We start from the raw sequence: 16,757 nt of genomic DNA on the forward strand, positions 1-16,757 counted from the left end.
AACCAAGAGCGCCTGCGCAGTTGGCATCCGTGCACGCATGCGCAAAACGTCGGCCTCGTCTACGCGCATGCGTAAACTGGTGTTCAAACCTCTTGCCTCCCGCCCTCCCCTGCCCGCTTCATCCAAGTCCTTACTGGTCCAGACCCGGCCACGCAAGCTGTTTCCCCAGCTACGCCACGCCCCTGGAGTCCCCTCCTACTGACTCCACCTCATCTCGTCCTTTGCGCTGGACGCGCTCGGAGCCCGTTGAAGATGGGGAGGCAGAGGCCCAGCGAGGTACTTGCCAAAGGAATACGGTGGATCACGGGGCATCTGATGCCCTGCCCCTTCGTTAGGCCATGGTCCCCACCCTTTTATATTGTTAACTGCAAAAACGTGGGCTGTGTCTCTCCCAGGGCAGTATGGAGCTCTGTACTCTGTTTTATTCTATCCTATTCCCGCTCTAGCACTTTATCTTTTTCTGTGACCCCTTCAATACTGGCAAAGTTCATGAACTCTCATGTGCAGCCTTATTGCAGGCCATCCCCCTCCCCAAGCTGCTTGCGGCTCCTCTGCCCACCCCTGTTGTTTCTTTCCTTTGCTCCTTTGCTTAAGCTTGGGAAGCCCATTCCAGCTTTTTTCTGCAAAATTCTCCCAATTTTAAGTCTCAGCTGAGGATTCATCTCTCTCAGACTCTTCTCTGAGGCTCCAGACTGAAAACTGTGTTCCCAGAAGCCCAACCGTGTCTACTCCACGATCCCTTGCTGGCATGGGAGCCCCCAGTGAGCAGGCTGCTTCTTCAGCACCTAGCATGATGCCATGGAAATGTCCCTTTGCATATGCAATCCTTTCAGATCCGAAACCAAATGTTAAATTATTAGCAGTCCATAAAGTCTGAAAGACCAGTTGGGGAGCAGCAGCTGGAATGTGACTGTGGTCATCCTTGGAAAGGTTTTCTGATGGGAAGTAGAAATCTGCCTTCCTGAAATTTTCCACCCTGTGGTTGCAGCCTGCTGCCTCTAATAGCCGTCTGAAAGCAGAGATTTGTTCTTGGTTCCCAGAATATCACTTTCTGGGGCTCAGTGGTACCCAGTTCCTTCTGTGCCTGCCCCCATCTTTCAGCTCCTCATTTGTCAATGTCCCAGGAACAGAACACAATGTTCCCAGCCAGGGCTGGTCATTCTGAGGCACAGTGAGAATATTGCTTCATGGATTCCAGACCCAATACATCCTCTGTCCTTTCTCTGCTCTCAGTTCTCCCATGGCTTCCTACGGTCTGCTAGATGTAGACATTCCTTCCCTCATAAGGCACTGCATGATCTGACCCAGGCTTTTTCATCACTCCTCACTCCAGTGACAACCTTTGGGTTCCCCAGTTCCACTCTGCTCTTTCTACTAGGCTTCCATACGTGTACTCCCTCACCCTGGAGCCACCTTCTGTCTGACTCCTGCCTATCATATGCCACTATCCCCTTCATTTATTCAACATCTCAACCTCAGGTGCCAGTTCAGAGGTCCTTCTGTGAAGTCTTCTGGGTCTTCCTAGCTCCCCAAACACTCTGAGTTCCCCCTGCCATTGACACTTGCTTTCCTGTCTTCCAGGCCTATATATTGCACTCTCAATGCCTAGCACAACTTAGTTGTTGTTGGCTTCACTCCCCCAACTCCCACCCCCAAAGAAAAAGACAGAGGGAGGGAGAGAGATGTAGATTTTTCATGACAGCCAGCTTCCAGAATGGTCCCCAATAGTCTCTGCTTCCTGGTGTTCATGCCCTGTGTATTCCTCTTCCACACTGAGTACAGCTGATCTGTATAACCAGTAAGATGCTGCAGAAATGACTGTGTGATTTTCAAAGTTTAGTCATAAAAGACATTGTGACTTCTTCCCTGCTTTCTCATAGATGACTTGCTCTACGGCAAGCCAGCCGCCATGTTGTGAGGATACTCAAGCAGCGCTATCGTCTACGTGGAGAGGAACCGAGGCCTCCTCCTGCCAACACTGACTTGCCAAGCATATGAGTGAGCCACCTTGCAAATGGATCTTCTAGCCCGTCAGGACTTCACATGACTGCACCTCTTTGAGACACTGAGTCAGAACTACCTAGCTCCGATTCCTGATTCATAGCACCTGTGATCTAATAAATGTTTTGGGCCAATTAATTATACTGTAATAGATAACTGACCCATGTCTAAAGTGTCCTCTTTTTTTTTCCACGACAAATTTTTATAAGTTTTTTTTTTTGTAGAGGGGCACCTGGGTGTCTCAGTCGTTGAGCGTCTGCCTTCGGCTCAGGGCATGATCCTGGCATTCTGGGATCGACCCCCGCATCAGGCTCCTCCACTGAGAGGCTCCTCTCCCACTCCCCCTGCTTGTGTTCCCCACTCTCTCGCTGCCTGTCTCTCTCTTTCTCTCTCTGTCAAATAAATAAAATCTTTAGGAAAAGTGGTTTTTTTTTTTTGTAGAAAATAACATTTTTGAACACTCTGGTTTCTTAGTGGTCATATCACACTTCATAGGAGACTCTGAGGTGTAAGGAATCAGTATCCAGAACCCCTGGTGGCCCCTCCCAGGTGACCCAAACTAGCCAGCTGACTGTGGCATTCCCAGGACTCCCTCCTTCCCAAGCAGCTGGGCTGTGTGTGGTGTGCGTATGTGTGTGTGTGTGTGTGTGGTGGGGGAGGGGTGTAAAATCAGGCTTCAAATCTGATAGGAACCCCACCCACCCTGCAAGAGAAATCAGAGAGGAGGCCAAATCCATGGAAACTGTTCATATGACATACTTTATTTCCAATCTACAACCATTAAAAACCTTTTGTAAGTTTACACTGTACAGTTATTCTCATATCTGAAATAAGACACAGGGGCAGGGAGAGCTGGAGGATTGGGCCAGTTGTCCTAGCACCCAATCCATCTTGGGAAGGAGCCTTTTGAAGACAGAAGTGGGCAAGAGAGAACAGTGGACAGGAGAGGCAGACAGTTTGGCCCAAGGATGCCCTTGGTCCCTTCCCTCCCGAGGGCCTTTCCCTGGGGGTCCCCTAGAGCCCAGGACTGCAGGACCCCTCACCAAGAAACCAGGCTGGGCAGGAAGGGGGCTTCACAGTATTGGCAGAGGTTGGGGAGGGGGGGGCCAAGGTGAGAGGACAGTTTCTGGCTCTCCTCCCCAGCTTCTGGGGGTTGGAGCTGATTTTTGGCACTGCCTACTCGGTCTCCCTGGAGGTGGGAGGAGGAAGAGGAGGAGGAGCTAGGGATTTAGGATTCTTTCCTTGAAGAGTTAGGTTTCTTACTACTTTAAGAGAGGCCATGAGCCTGTGGTGAGGTTTCCAAGGGATACATGCTCAGGGTCTTTGTTTCACGTCCCCCCCCTCCCCCAACCCGGGACTAACACCTGCTGCCTGGCTAGCACAACCCTACATGGCCTTTTGTGAGCAGAACTGGAACCAAGCTAGACGCAGGGAAAGGAAAAGTGTAGCCTTCTCCCCGCCCTCCAGCTTCCAGGAAGAGGACATAGTTGTTTTGTTTGGCAGGGAGGGGTGGGCAGGGAGAGTTCTCAGTCTCTCAGGCGTCCAGGCGAGGTTGGTATTTTCTACCTGTTCCCGGTCTGGGCCAGCCTCAGTCCATCACCAGGCCGCACTGATTGCTAGCATAGGTCAGCAGTTGGCCAAGTCCTGTTATACGAGAATCACCTGGAGGGCTTGTTAAACCCCAGCTTGTTGGGCCCCACACCAAAATTTCTAATTCTGCAGGTCTTAGGTAGGGCTAGTACTTTGCATTTCTGCAAGTTCCCAGGTGATGACCCAGCTGCTCTGAGCACCTCCAGGCCTCATCCTCAGCAACCTGGTGTCCTGAGGCAGTGACAGGGAGCTGGGCCACAGCTGGCAAGGCCCAACCTTAGAGGCACCAAAATACCCGGGAAGCTGCTGGAAATAGTCTTGTGGTGAGCCCCCTGTGCGGAGAAGTAAACTAAGGCACAGAGATCAGAGGCAGAGTAGAAAGAGGAGCCAGGATACCAGGGTCCAGTGGAGAGAGGATGGTGATGTAGGATCCCAAAACACGAGGGGTGTTCTGGGGCCCTAGGAATAATCCTGGTGCTCATCATAAAATCATAGAATGGGGAGGCTCATAGAACCAGCCAAACGGAGATCTTCCCAGACCGGGGCAGGGTCTCCAGACTCCCGGCTGAGGTTCCTCTGCACAGGAGCAGTTTGAGTGGCATCAGAACAGAGTGTGACAATGCATCCAGGCCCTGACTACCTCGACCCTTCAAGGATGCTTCGAGGAAACCAGAGCTCCTTCCCTTAGGGCCTCAGGTCCCGCGGGCTGGTGAAGGGCAGGAAAGGGAGGGAAACAGGGCTGATGGGATAAACGGGGGTCCAAAGAGGGTGAGGGAAGAGTAGCAGGGGGTGGGGAGGTGCCCTGGGCAGGGGAATGCAGGCCCAGCATCATTCCCCTTTGGTTCTTGGGTCTGTGGACTTTGCAAACTTCAAACACTGTTGGGAGGGGTAAGGGGTAAAGCCAGGACAAGCTATTCTGAAGGCAGTGCGGCCCAGGGGAGAGCAGAGAGGATAGTGGAGTGTCAAATGGACAGACCAATGGATGAATGACCTAGGGAGAGAAGAACACAAGCCAGTCTGCATCTTCTTTACAAACAAGGCTAGGCAGGACTGGGTAGGGTACAGGAGCCCAGAAGTAGGGATTCAAGCCCCCGCTCCCCCCAACAACAGTTGACAGTGATGGGGTCCTGAGGCTAGGGACAGAGAAGATAATGTGGTTCAACAGTGGACCTAGGGGATGTCCTGCTGGGCAGGGAGGTTGCTGGGGCCACACCCAGCGAGAAGGGCTGGTAAGGCTGATGCTCTCCGGGGTGTTGGAAAGGTGCTTCCTGTAGCATGAGAAAACATGAAAGAAAGAAAACAGAACCCAGGAAACACCACCAGATATGACAGCAAACATTGGAGTCAGGTGACCACAGACGCAGGTACTTCCGGGACAGGACAGGAGTGGGAGTCTGAGGGGGCAGGGAGGGGTTGCTGAGGTACCAGGGAAGTCCACGGCAGGGGAGCAGAGCTGGAGAGGCCGTCCTGGGAGGGCTGAGGGATGGGTGCTAAAGCAAGCTTGGGCCCCAGAAGAGGAAAACCTGGCCACAGGTCAGGGCCACTTGGTTTGTTGGTGGGAACCGGCCAGGAAAAGGAGGCAGGAGGAGGGGAAGCTTTGGAGGAAGATGACGGGTGGGAGGAGGGGAGCGAACAGAAACTGAGCCCAGAGAGAGGAAGGGGCTTGACCGAGAGCACGGAATGGCAGAGTGGGGTCTCATTCACCACTGGGGATGCGGAATCCGCTAGGAGCAGGAAACCAGCGTTCTGGTCCTGACTCTGCCTTTGGTTTGCTGTGTGGTCTTAGGTGAGCCACTCTCTTCTCTGGGCCCAACTTTTCATCTAAAAAGGTGAAGGGGTTTGACACAAAAGGACGGATACTGTGTGATTCCACTTACATGAGCTACCTAGATGAGGCAAATTCATAGAGACAGAAAGTAGAACAGAGTTTACCAGGGACTTGGGGAGAGGGCAATTTATTGTTCAGTGGGTGCAGTTTCAGCCTGGGTGATTAAGAAGTTCTAGAAATGGGTAGTGGTGATGGTTGCATGGTTTCGAGTCTGAGTTTGGTAATGGCATATTCTGGGTGTCCTGTACCCACATAAAAAAGTCCCCAGTGGGGCAGTGGGTTTACACAGCAAGCAGGACAGAGTTGGGCTGGGGGGTCTGACGGCCCCAGGTCCTAGTCTAGGCTCGATGACTTCCCCGTTAGGTGATTCTGGGATGAGCCCTGCACCTCAGCGTCCTGATCGGCACTAACCCCTGTCCTGCCAAGGCTGCCTCCCAGAGCTGTCCCTGAGAGGTCTGAAGCAGATGTGGATAAGGGATAGGGGAGCAATTTCTAGATAGTGGAGTATTCTAGGTGGGGTGTGCAGGGGATGATTAGGAGTATGAGTGAAGAGGTAGTGGGGGTTTGGGGGACTGGTAAAAGTTGGAAGGTGGGGGACATTCTGGATGGGAGGGGAGAGGGAGGAAGAGCCCAGAAGCTGCGTGGGCAAGAGGAGAACAGGCTGGGTGACGAAACCGCGAAAGGTGCATAGGGGTGCGTATGATGGAACCACGTGACAATCAGCATGTGAGAGGGTGAAGTCTTTGGGCCCTTGACTTTGTCAGCTGGGAGAGCAGCTGGGAGAGGAGTATCCCTGGGAAGACCAAGAGGTGGGGCCCATTTTGAGTTCAGAGAAAGCAAAACCTCTTAGAGGTATTTTTAAATTGGTCAGCCTTTGGTAAAGAACAACCTGGGAGGGAAAGAGGGAGACAGGAATTGGACACAAGACGTCTTGTGCACACAAGATCTAGGAGCCACTGATGTGCCAAAGTGGTCTGATTTTCATTTCAAATACAGACATCATCGTCCCCAGGAGGGTCTAGTTTGGCTCTGGGAAGAGGTCAGACATAAGAAACATGAGGTCATCTGATTTAGGGCCAACCAGGGCAACTGGTCCCCCACTACTCCCCCACCAACTGGTGCCAACACGAGAGATCCAAGCCCAGTGATCTGTAGGGGGGATTAGGACCCCAGGGTTCCTTGGGACTTTGGTGGGAGAGAGTGGAGAAGGTAGAAAAGGAAGAAGGATAGAGGAGGTCGGGGAGAAGGAAGAGGAGGAAGGTGCTGGGAGCCCAGTGGTGGAGGAGGGGTGGAAGGGGAGAAAGGGAAGAAGGGCAGTGTTCCTTCCTGGGACCCCAGTGCTCCAGGGGAATCCCCACTGTGGGTCAGGCAGTTTTCTGCTTTGGGAATGTTACCAAGACTTAAAAGGCATTTGAAGAAACAAACTTAGAAATTACATTCCAAAAGAGTAGAGAGTTTTTACAAACCAACCCCCCCACCCCCAAAAAGAAAATACAACCAGTTACTAATTAAAATGCTAAAAATCAAACCAAACCAATATTTACACATAACATTTTCAACCCCATCAAGCCCCACGTCCAGAGGCTGCTGCAGGAACAGTGATGAGTGGCCTTGCACAGTGGCGTGCAGAAAGTAGACACTTGGACTTTACTGAAAACCAAGATCTGGAGCCTCTGACACCAGCTGGGGGCCGGGCGGCCAGGCGCTGAGACAAGAAGATTGCAAGGACAGTGCTGGACGAGGATGATGGTAAGGCTGAGTGGTCCGCAGGCCTCGGGGTTTGGGTCTCATGAGGATTTCTCCCAAGGCTGAGAGTGCAGTCTCCCTGGCCCTCCATAGCCTGGGGAGGTGGCAGAAGGCCTCTGGCGGCATGGCCTGGTGTGAGCCCCTCACCTGGAGACAACTGTGGAGGGCCTCTGACCTTTTGAGTGGGAGCAGCAGCACCCCAGGGGAGACCGGCCCATGGCTCCAGTGGCCTGCCTGCTCTGCCACACAAGTCACTATGGCACGAGGAAGTGCCTGGTCAGACTGACATGACCCTCGCATTCTGCCCGCAGGGAACGGAGATGAAGGACTTTGGGTAACTTGTCCAGGTGACCCCAAAAGGGCAGGACTGGGAACAGGTGGGAGTGCAGAGGTGTCTCCTGAGTCCTGGGGGCAAACTCACAAAGCTGCTGACTTTTGGTCTTCCCGCATTCTGCAGACAAGCTGCTTCATTCTGGTATTTCCACTCTGGGCCCCCGGCCAGCGGCAGGAGGTCCACGCATCTGTGTGTGTGTGTGTGTGTGTGTGTGTGTGTGTGTGTGTGCAACCGATATGGGTTCACTGGCACCAAGGAAGAGACCAGCTGAGGCCTTTCCCGCCACACTGCAATGAGCCGCACCGCAGTACGTCTGATGGCTCAGGCAGCTCACACGGGTCGTGGGGAAGGGCAGGCAGTGGAGCCGGGGCTGGAAGAGGGGCCAGGAGAGGCCATAAGGCTAAGGAAAGAGGCTGGTGAGAAGGCTGGCAGGTGGTGAGAGCTGAGGCAGGCTGGCAGACACTCACAGGTCCATGTGCAAAGCTGCAATAAACAACATTCTCGAAGTTCAGTCCTGTTTTCCTGTGAGTTCTCACTTGGGGAACTTGGAGAGCTCTCCACGCTCTTGATAGAGCCCTAGTAATCTGTGTTTGACTCATAAAAGAAGGTTTCAGAGGGAGGGAGCAAAATGCGAGGGCAGATGGAGAAATGTTTGGGAAGTGGGGACGTCGGCCCAGCCCCCACCCTGTGAGTGAGGGTTTACAGACTGCTGGGGGCTGGCCAAGTACCAGGCAGTGAGTGAAAAGCAGTGCTCTGAGGCCAGATGGTCAGCAGTATTGCAGTACTGGGGAGCAAGCTGCAGGGCTCCAGATCTACTGGGGGGCCCTCTAAACTTGACCAGGAGACCCGAGCTCAGCAGCCGAGCTGCCTCGTCTGCATGGGGGACCCCACGCCTGCCCATTGTGTTAGAAGCCTCACTTTGTCCGAGTGGCAAGAATACATGTCTCGACCTCCAATAAATTACCTTAGGGACTTTGGGGTAAATTAAATTATTAAAATAAAGTAAAACCACCTTAAATATTTATAGTAAGAAAAATTCAAATAAACAACCGAGGCAAGAAATGTGTTTCCAGGCCCCCGTCCACTGCTGTGTCCTGGGGGCACCGGCCTCTGGGAGCGCTCCTTGGCCTGGCATGGCCAACTGGGAGTCTCTCATTGGGAATAGCTTTGCCCTCCACCAGCCACAGGATGTAAACACAGTGGAGATGCGGCGGCCCTCCAGGCGATCAAGGCAGCGGGCATTTAGGCATGTATCTGTGCACCACGCCTTGAAACTGACTCTACCTATTTCTGTTCTGGGAAGGCCGGTGCCCGCCCCCGCAAGTCACATTGCCGAGGGAGGCAGTTCCAGTGGCCACCCAACCCAGAGTCCCACACATTTCCACCTCATCTTCCAGTCCTTGCTGCATCCAGACTATGGACAGGGAGATCCAGGGCCCCCGGATTCCAGGCCGATACCTGGCCCTGGCTACTGCCCTCTCATACCCCCTAGAACCAGAGCAATCTAGAGCAGCGGGGCTGGGAGGAGGAAGCAGTGGAGGGAAGGAAGGGATGGGGGTGATGCTCAGCTCAGCTCCACCAGGAACCCCACGTCGAGTCCTACGGCAAAGCCCGTTCTTGTCATCAGTGTTTCCTCCCCACGAAGGAGGACACGGTTGGCAGGGAACATCTCTGTGAGCCCTTTTCCCTGAGGAGCACGGCCAGAACTGCATCCTTTCCTTGGCTCTTCTGAGAAGTGGGTGTGGGCAGAACCAGGCGAGGCTCTCCCACCAGACTGGCTCCCAGGGATCTCTCTGGAGCCACCTCTGAAGCCTAGCTGTGGTGTTTCTCCCACTCACGGCCTTCCCCTGGGAAGTCAGAGATCCACCCAGCAGTCAGCAGGAGACCCCGCTTTACCTGGATGGGAAAGCTGTTCTCTGGCAGTGGTGTAGCTGCTGTCCCTCCAGGGCGAGACGAAGCCGAGGGAGTGGGCCCCTCGCCTCGTCCCCTCTCTGCTGGTTCCCTTCAGCGATCCAGGGACTGGGCTGGTTGAGGTGGGGAGCCCGGCTGCTCTGTCACTCGCTGGGGGGAGCTGCCCTCTCCTCCCCACCCCAGCCGGACTCTGAAGGGTGCAGCCGGCATTTGGAAGGAGAGTGACGGAGGGCAGAGCGGGACGGCCGGGCGAAGCAGGAGGTGAGAGACTGGGTGCTACAGTCACAAACAGCATCCTAGGAGAAGGGAGGAAGAAGTCAGGAGGAGCCAAGAGGCACTGACCACCCAGAGGCTGCATGGTCGGCCGGGTAAGGAACTTGGACTCAGCCGTGCCTGGGGACCAATTCCCAGGGGCTATGGCCCCTCTCTGGACCAATTTTTTAAAATTGTTTTTCTCCCATTAGAACAATAATATATATTCATAAATAACATTCCAGAATGTAATGAATTCTGGAATACACAGAGAAGAAAGTGGACGCTGTCCATCAAAGATAAATTCTCAACATCACACAAGCATACATTTATCAAAATGACATCATCTCCTACTGCCTATTTCGTAACTGCAAAACATTTAACACTTTCTGTCACTATGTAAACCTAGATTTCCTTAATTCATTTATCCAATTCATGTTTTATGTGCATTTTAGGTAGTTTCTCATTTTTTACTATTATCAACACAACAGCAATAATGGTTAAAGGTGCTGGTATAGAAATAGATTGCTTGGTTCAAATCCCAGCCCTGCCACTTACCAGCTGTGTGACCTTAGGTAAGTTACGTAAGCTCTCTGAACCTTGATTTCCTTCTAAGATGAAGGACATGATACCTTCCTCAAAATTGTTGTGAGGGTCAAATCAAATATGATATGCAAAGCATTTGGCATAGTGCCTATTAAGTATTCAATAAATGTTAGCAATTTTTATTAATAATGCCATACATTTATTTATACAAGTATGTTCTCCCACCCCTGTGAATGTTTCCATAGGCTACATTTCTAGAAGAACTACTGGGTCAATGGGTAACATGCACATTTTACACACTGAAAAATATTTGGATTGGGGCGCCTGGGTGGCGCAGTCGTTAAGCATCTGCCTTCAGCTCAGGGCGTGATCCCGGCGTTGTGGGATCGAGCCCCACATCAGGCTCCTCCGCTATGAGCCTACTTCTTCCTCTCCCACTCCCCCTGCTTGTGTTCCCTCTCTCGCTGGCTGTCTCTCTCTCTCTCTGTCAAATAAATAAATAAAACCTTAAAAAAAAAAAAAGAAAGAAAAATATTTGGATCAACTTTAAAATCAACTTTCAAAATACAGCCAGCTTGTACCTTTGTCTCTTGATGTACATATATGGTTCTATGGGTGTGATCGTTAATTTTATGTGTCAACTTGACCACAGAGTGACCAGGTATCTGGTCACACATTATCCTGAGAGCTTCTGTGAGGTTGGTTTTGGATAAGATTAACATTTAAATCAGTAAAGCAGACTGCCCTCTCTAATGTGGGTGGGCCTCATCTAATCAGTTGAAGGCATAACAGAACAAAAGGGCTGACTCTCCCTGAATAAGAAAGAATTCTTCCTGTCTGTTGGTCTTAGGACTGGAACTACATTAGCTACATGTGCTTTATTGGAATGACATCACTGGCTCTCCTGGTTTTCAGGTTTCTGAGTTCAGACTGGAATAAACCATCAGCTCTCCTGGGTCTCCAGCTTGCTACCTTACCCTGTAGATCTTAGACATGTCAGCCTCCATAACTATGGGAGCTAACTCCTTATTATAAATCTGTCTCTCTGTATAAAAACACATGTATACAGACACATAGACACAGATAAACACACTCATACATACATATAGCTGATTGGCTTAAAAAAAATTTTTTTAGGGGCGCCTGGGTGGCACAGTCATTAAGTGTCTGCCTTCGGCTCAGGGCGTGATCCTGGCGTTATGGGATCACGCCCTACATCAGGCTCCTCCGCTATGAGCCTGTTTCTTCCTCTCCCACTCCCCCTGCTTGTGTTCCCTCTCTCGCTGGCTGTCTATCTCTGTCAAATAAATAAATAAATAAATAAATCTTTAAAAAAAAATTTTTTTTTTTTAAGTATAGCCACAGGGCTCGAACTCACAACCCTGAGATCAAGAGTCCCATGCTCCACTGACTGAGCCAGCCAGGTGCCCCACCAAACTGTCTTTCAAAAGAGTACACCCAATTTCTACAGCCTCTAGTAGTACGTGGTTAGTGTTTGTTTGTTAATTTGAGAGAGAGAGAAACAGTGCAAATGAGACAGCACAAGCAGGGGGGGAGGGCAGAGGGAGAGGGCGGAGCAGGCTCCCAGCTTATTGGGGTGTCCGACATGGGGCTCGATCCCAGGACCCCAGGATCACAACCTGAACTGAAGGCAGATGCGTAACTGACTAAGCCAACCAGCCACCCCTGTGGTTAATGTTTTATTTCTCTATACTCTCAACCAGCTGTCTACACTTAAGAAAAAATTTTCAGTTTAATGTACATACTGAACATATTTTAAAAATATGCCTTACTGAATTCTCCTAGACTAAATACACCCACTGTATTAGGGTTCTCCAGAGAAACAGAACCAACAGGCTGTGTGTGTGTGTCTGTGTCCATATGTGTGTATAGATGAAAACTGAGAGGGAGGCAAACCATAAGGGACGCTGAACTCTAGGAAACAAACTGGTTTGCTGGAGGGGAGGTGGGCGGGGGATGGGCGAACTGGGTGATGGACATGAAGGAGGGCACTTGATGTAATGAGCACTGGGTGTTGTATACAACTGATGAATCACTAAATTCTACCTCTGAAGCTAATAAAAAAATCGTTTTTAATCTTTAAAAAAAGACAATTTGGCAATATTAATCAAATGCCTTTAAAATTTTTATATTCTTTTATCCTATAATCCCATTTCTGCAACTTAAACCTAAGGAAATAATCCAAAACGTGGACAAATGTTTTTGCACCAAGATATCCACCACAGCCTTATGTATGATAGAGAAAAATTAGAATCACCTAAACATACAATACATACAAATGGGTCAATCCTAGCCCATGCCACCTCTCTGCACCCTGACCTACGACCTTTACTGAGTGCACTGCAGGCCACACGATACCACCCCTGACCCCAGCTGATTAGACCACAGGGGTACACTGGACTCAAGTTAGACCAATCACAGTTCCTTCTATCTTCTAGGATTGTGGAATTGGGACAGAGGGATCTGAGTCAGTGTCTTAGGTGCCTGAACTAGAAGATGTTATAAAAGCAGAGCTGGGGCCATACATGCAAATGCAGCAGAGAGAGACAGAGGAAGAAAGCGGACATCAGAGAAAACAAAGCTCAAGGGAGAGGAGAGGGAGACAGACAAGGTGCTGAGGCCTTTGGGTCCCTGTGCTTGCGATGCATAAGATACTCCACCATTTGCCTTTCTGGAAAACTAACTTATATGCATTTTTTACTAACATGCAAATAATCCCTAACCAAATCTGAAATTGGTATCAGGAGTGGGGTGTGCAGCAGAAGATTCTCAGAGAAAATGGAAGCACTTAGGCATAGAGTCTTAGGGGGCTGGGCAGGGGTATGCCGGAAAACGTTTAATAACTAGTCTTCCAGGAGTGAGGGGAGAAGCCCTGATGTGGAGCATTTGTCAGTTTGCATGGTGTAAACCCTCCCACTGCAGCCGGTCTCAAGGTGCCCAGTGTTTTACTGAACACAGATACACACGATTAGCTCACATCGACCAAACAGGCTGCTCCAGCACACCAGTGCAGGGGAGCAGTGAGTACGCCTCTTCCCTGGAGGGGATGCTAGCCATCGCCGGTGTGCAGTGGCAAAGCAGCTAGTTAAGCCTTGCTCGCTCGCCTCTCGGTGTCCAGACCATATGCCCATCAGGTCTGTTGTTCCGGGTCTGGGCCTTCTAACCCCCATCCATCCATCCATCCATCCATCCACTTATTGATTAGTAAGTGGGCTCTACGCCCAACATGGGGCTTGGACTCACGCCCGCAAGACCAAGAGTCACACGCTCTACCGACTGAGCCTGTCAGTCACCCGCCCTCAACTCCCATTCCAGACCAGCAAAAGGCCTTTTTGAAACACACAACCATATTCCCAAGTTTGAAAACCAAGAGAGTTTGGGCCTTATAAGTCAACCCTCCCTCCCAAGAAAAAGAGTAGACCCCACACACCCACCTCATTGGGAGGAGCTGTGGCTCCATCTCCGTCCCGGGGGACACCATCCTTCCCCACCTGGGGGAGCACCGAGAGTCTGGCCTCCTCGCTGCCACCGGACTTGGCTGCCTTCTTGTTCAGGATTCTGGCCATGCCCTCTGGCTGATGGTAGCTGGCGGGGGAGAGGGGCTCAGGCTTCTTGGTGCTGTCCTCCCCTGCCGCTGAGGTGGGGCTTGGTGCCCGGCCACACACATTGCGGAAGAACTCCTGCACGATGCCGTACTTCGGAGGCTCGGGCTTGGCCCGGGCCTCGGACATGCCCAGTTTCCAGACAGACTCTGTGCTCCCCGAGTGCTCCACCACACTGAAGAGGCTGGACAGCCCATCATTGATGTTCCGCAACACGGGGCTATCCCGCGTGGTGGTGGAGCGGGCCCAGGCCGAGCCATTCTGCTTGCCCTGGTGCAGGTTCCAGAGGCTGCGGTCCTTGGCGCTGTCCAGCTTGGACACAGACCGCCTCTGGAGCTTTGGCGAGCCGTACTTGGGGGAGCAGCACGGCCGCTCGATGCGCGAGTGCACCTTGTCCAGGGAGGAGGAGATCTGCTTGCTGCGCACAGACACAAGCGAGGAGCTGCGAGGTGACCAGCTCTTGCCGTGGAGACTGCTGCGGGGGGGGTCGGTCTGCAGGCCCACGCTGACTGTGCGGATGGTCTGCGTGCCCACGCTGGCCAGGCCCACCGTCTGGCTGGACGTGCTCTTCACTTTCCTCTCCAGGGAGCCCGAGCGCATGGCCTGGCGCACGCAGTTGGTGATCTCCTTCATGTCGTCGCTCATGTTGCCAGACATCTCAAAGTCGTGCAGGGCCGCTGGGAAGCCGGGCCCGGCCGCCGAGGGGCTGCCCCCCGAGCCTGCATCCAAGCACTGCCGTGAGAAGTTGCACAGCCACCGGCTGTAGGAGCTCTCGGCCAGCCCGTCGGCCTCGGCCGACTCTTTGGGCTTGGCCGTGGTGAAGAGGAAGCCGGGCTCGATGATGATCTTGCCCTCCCTGTCGTGGACCACGGGGACGCCCAGGCGCCGGGCCACCGGGGGGCTGTAGTACACGCGGATGCCCGTCTTGTCGGGGGCCGTGTAGCTGCGCTGCATCTGCCGCCCGGCTGGCTCCTGGCAGCCCAGGGGGCCCAGGCGGCTGCAGTCCCGCGGCGAGAGCCCGGGCTGCTCCTGGGCCTCCTTCTCCGCGTCCACCGGCTGGGTGCCCACAAAGGCAAAGGCAGGGTTGTTGGGCAGCTTCTTACCCCGGGTAGCATCACCGGCAAGGTAGGGGGAACAGTCAAGCAAACTTTCAAACTCAGACATGGAGGAAACAGATTTGGTCCTGGGAGGAGCGGAGGAGGAAAGAGCCGTGTTAGTGGGAGAAAAGAGAGAGGGAGCAGGCACTCTGGTCTTCCTCCCTGGTCCACGCACTGCAACGAGGGCCGGGACCACGACCGTCCTGCTCACCTCTTACGGAAGACACCGCTGAGCCCTGCGCCACGCCACCTTGGCACCCGCGCCTACACACCCAACCCAGCGCACGCCGGGCACCTGCCGTTCTCCACCTAAGGGCTTTTTGTGACTGCAACAGCACACTCGGCCTCCATGGGAGCTACAAACATCACAGAGTTTGGCCCCCAGACCCAGTCCTCAACAAACAATGGGCGGATATGGTGGCTCAGCACCCAGCCTCCTTGTTTCTTGGGTGGGAGAACTCCACGTTGCATGCTCCGCTCTGGCTCCCAGAGCTTCTCAGCAAAACTGAGCCACAGTTGTCCACAGAATGACAACATCCCCCTTTACTGGCTGCCTTCCCTTCCTTGTGTCACTTCCAGTGTCTCCCAAATCCCTTCCCAAACAAACCATTTGCACTCAGATCCTTGTCTCAGGATCTTTGAGACAAGTTCTCGAATCCTCTGTTGGCTTTTGGGGGAGTGGGGAACTCAAATAAGAGGTCACTAAATCTCTGGCAAAGACCTGGCACCTGTTGCCTGATGACCAAAAGTGCCAGGCAGATGTTAAGTGCATCTCAGAGGCCAGATGACTTGGCCCTCTAGTAACTCTAGCAGACAGCTCCTATTATTCCCACGAGAGAGATGGCAAGTATCAGCCAAGGTCACACTCCTGGAAACGGCAGAGAGGAGTTCAAACCCCGCCCTCTGACTCCACAGCCTCCTACCCCAGCCCCCCTGGCATGAGGTTGCTCTCACGGCTCTGATGAGGTTCTGTCGCCCTCATTCTATTCATGGGTTTCCTAACAGTGGAGACATGGCCCTGACAGGCCCGTGGTCTCCCTGGCCACAGCGCAGGGCTGGGCCTAGAGGGAGCTGCTCAGTAATCCCAGCAACGGAAGCCCAGCCTGATTCCCGAACTCCAGATGCAGGGAGAAGGAACCCCAAGAGGAGCTGAATAGTTTCTTTCAAAGCTAGAATATATGGGGACAGGTTTTCAGGCATGTCCACAAACAAACAAGAAAAATCGTGGGCTGGAATTCTCAGTGTTCCAAGCTTCCCAGCTCCTGAGTGGCTTTGGTGCCATAGAAACCATATCCCAGGGTTCTCCCAGCTCCACTGAGGTGCCATGGTGGGTGCATGGGGCGAGGAAAAGAAGGCAGGCAAAGGGGTAGGGCAGGGGAGGGGTGCCAGGGCAGGGCAGGGCAGGGAGAGGGGATGCCAGCACCTTTTTAAGGCAGTGCCCCCAAGGTCAGCTTCAGAAACCGCCTCCTTGTCGAGAATCTTCTCGCTCCGTGTCTGTCAAGGAAGAGAGGCAGGAAGGGTGAGTTCTGGCCACCAGGGCACCGAGGGAAGGGGACAGGGGGTCAGTGCAAGAGCTGACCAGGGATCCCACGCCTGAGTCTCCTCTTGTAGAGCAGAAGTGATGTCAGCACTGATCTGGAATGCCTGTTGGTTAGTTTCTGACTATAGAGGGTCTAACACTCCCTTCATAGGTACGTGATCCAGGCTTGGCCAATCAGAGCTCCAAGAGAGAACCCCAAGGAGAGAGTCCTTTTGGAAGTTATTCTGAATGTGGTGCGCCAACAAAGCAGCCAGGGACCACAGCTCAGCTGGTGGTGACAGCAGTGACC

At 52.8% G+C, this 16,757-nt stretch overlaps 1 protein-coding gene and 1 long non-coding RNA gene across 2 annotated transcripts in view; one reads left to right on the plus strand and one right to left on the minus strand.

The window, feature by feature from the left end:
* Nucleotides 1–121: 121 nt before the first annotated feature.
* On the plus strand, nucleotides 122–2,161 carry LOC103669784. The gene is made up of 2 exons (XR_570417.2): nucleotides 122–276; nucleotides 1,881–2,161. It is a non-coding gene; the product is annotated as an uncharacterized LOC103669784 (long non-coding RNA).
* A 580-nt stretch (nucleotides 2,162–2,741) lies between these two features.
* SOGA1 (suppressor of glucose, autophagy associated 1) overlaps nucleotides 2,742–16,757 on the minus strand; it is a 68,541-nt gene continuing 54,525 nt past the window's right edge. The window contains exons 13-15 of the mRNA XM_040638281.1: nucleotides 16,352–16,422; nucleotides 13,664–15,014; nucleotides 2,742–9,706 (exon numbers count right to left, since the gene is read on the minus strand). Of these exons, the coding sequence (XP_040494215.1) occupies nucleotides 9,554–9,706; nucleotides 13,664–15,014; nucleotides 16,352–16,422 (1,575 nt within the window). The 3' untranslated portion in view covers nucleotides 2,742–9,553. The remainder of the gene's footprint in view (nucleotides 9,707–13,663; nucleotides 15,015–16,351; nucleotides 16,423–16,757) is intronic.

Source organism: Ursus maritimus, unplaced genomic scaffold, assembly GCF_017311325.1.
Source record: "Ursus maritimus isolate PB19 unplaced genomic scaffold, ASM1731132v1 scaffold_22, whole genome shotgun sequence".
Classification (NCBI taxonomy): domain Eukaryota; kingdom Metazoa; phylum Chordata; class Mammalia; order Carnivora; family Ursidae; genus Ursus; species Ursus maritimus.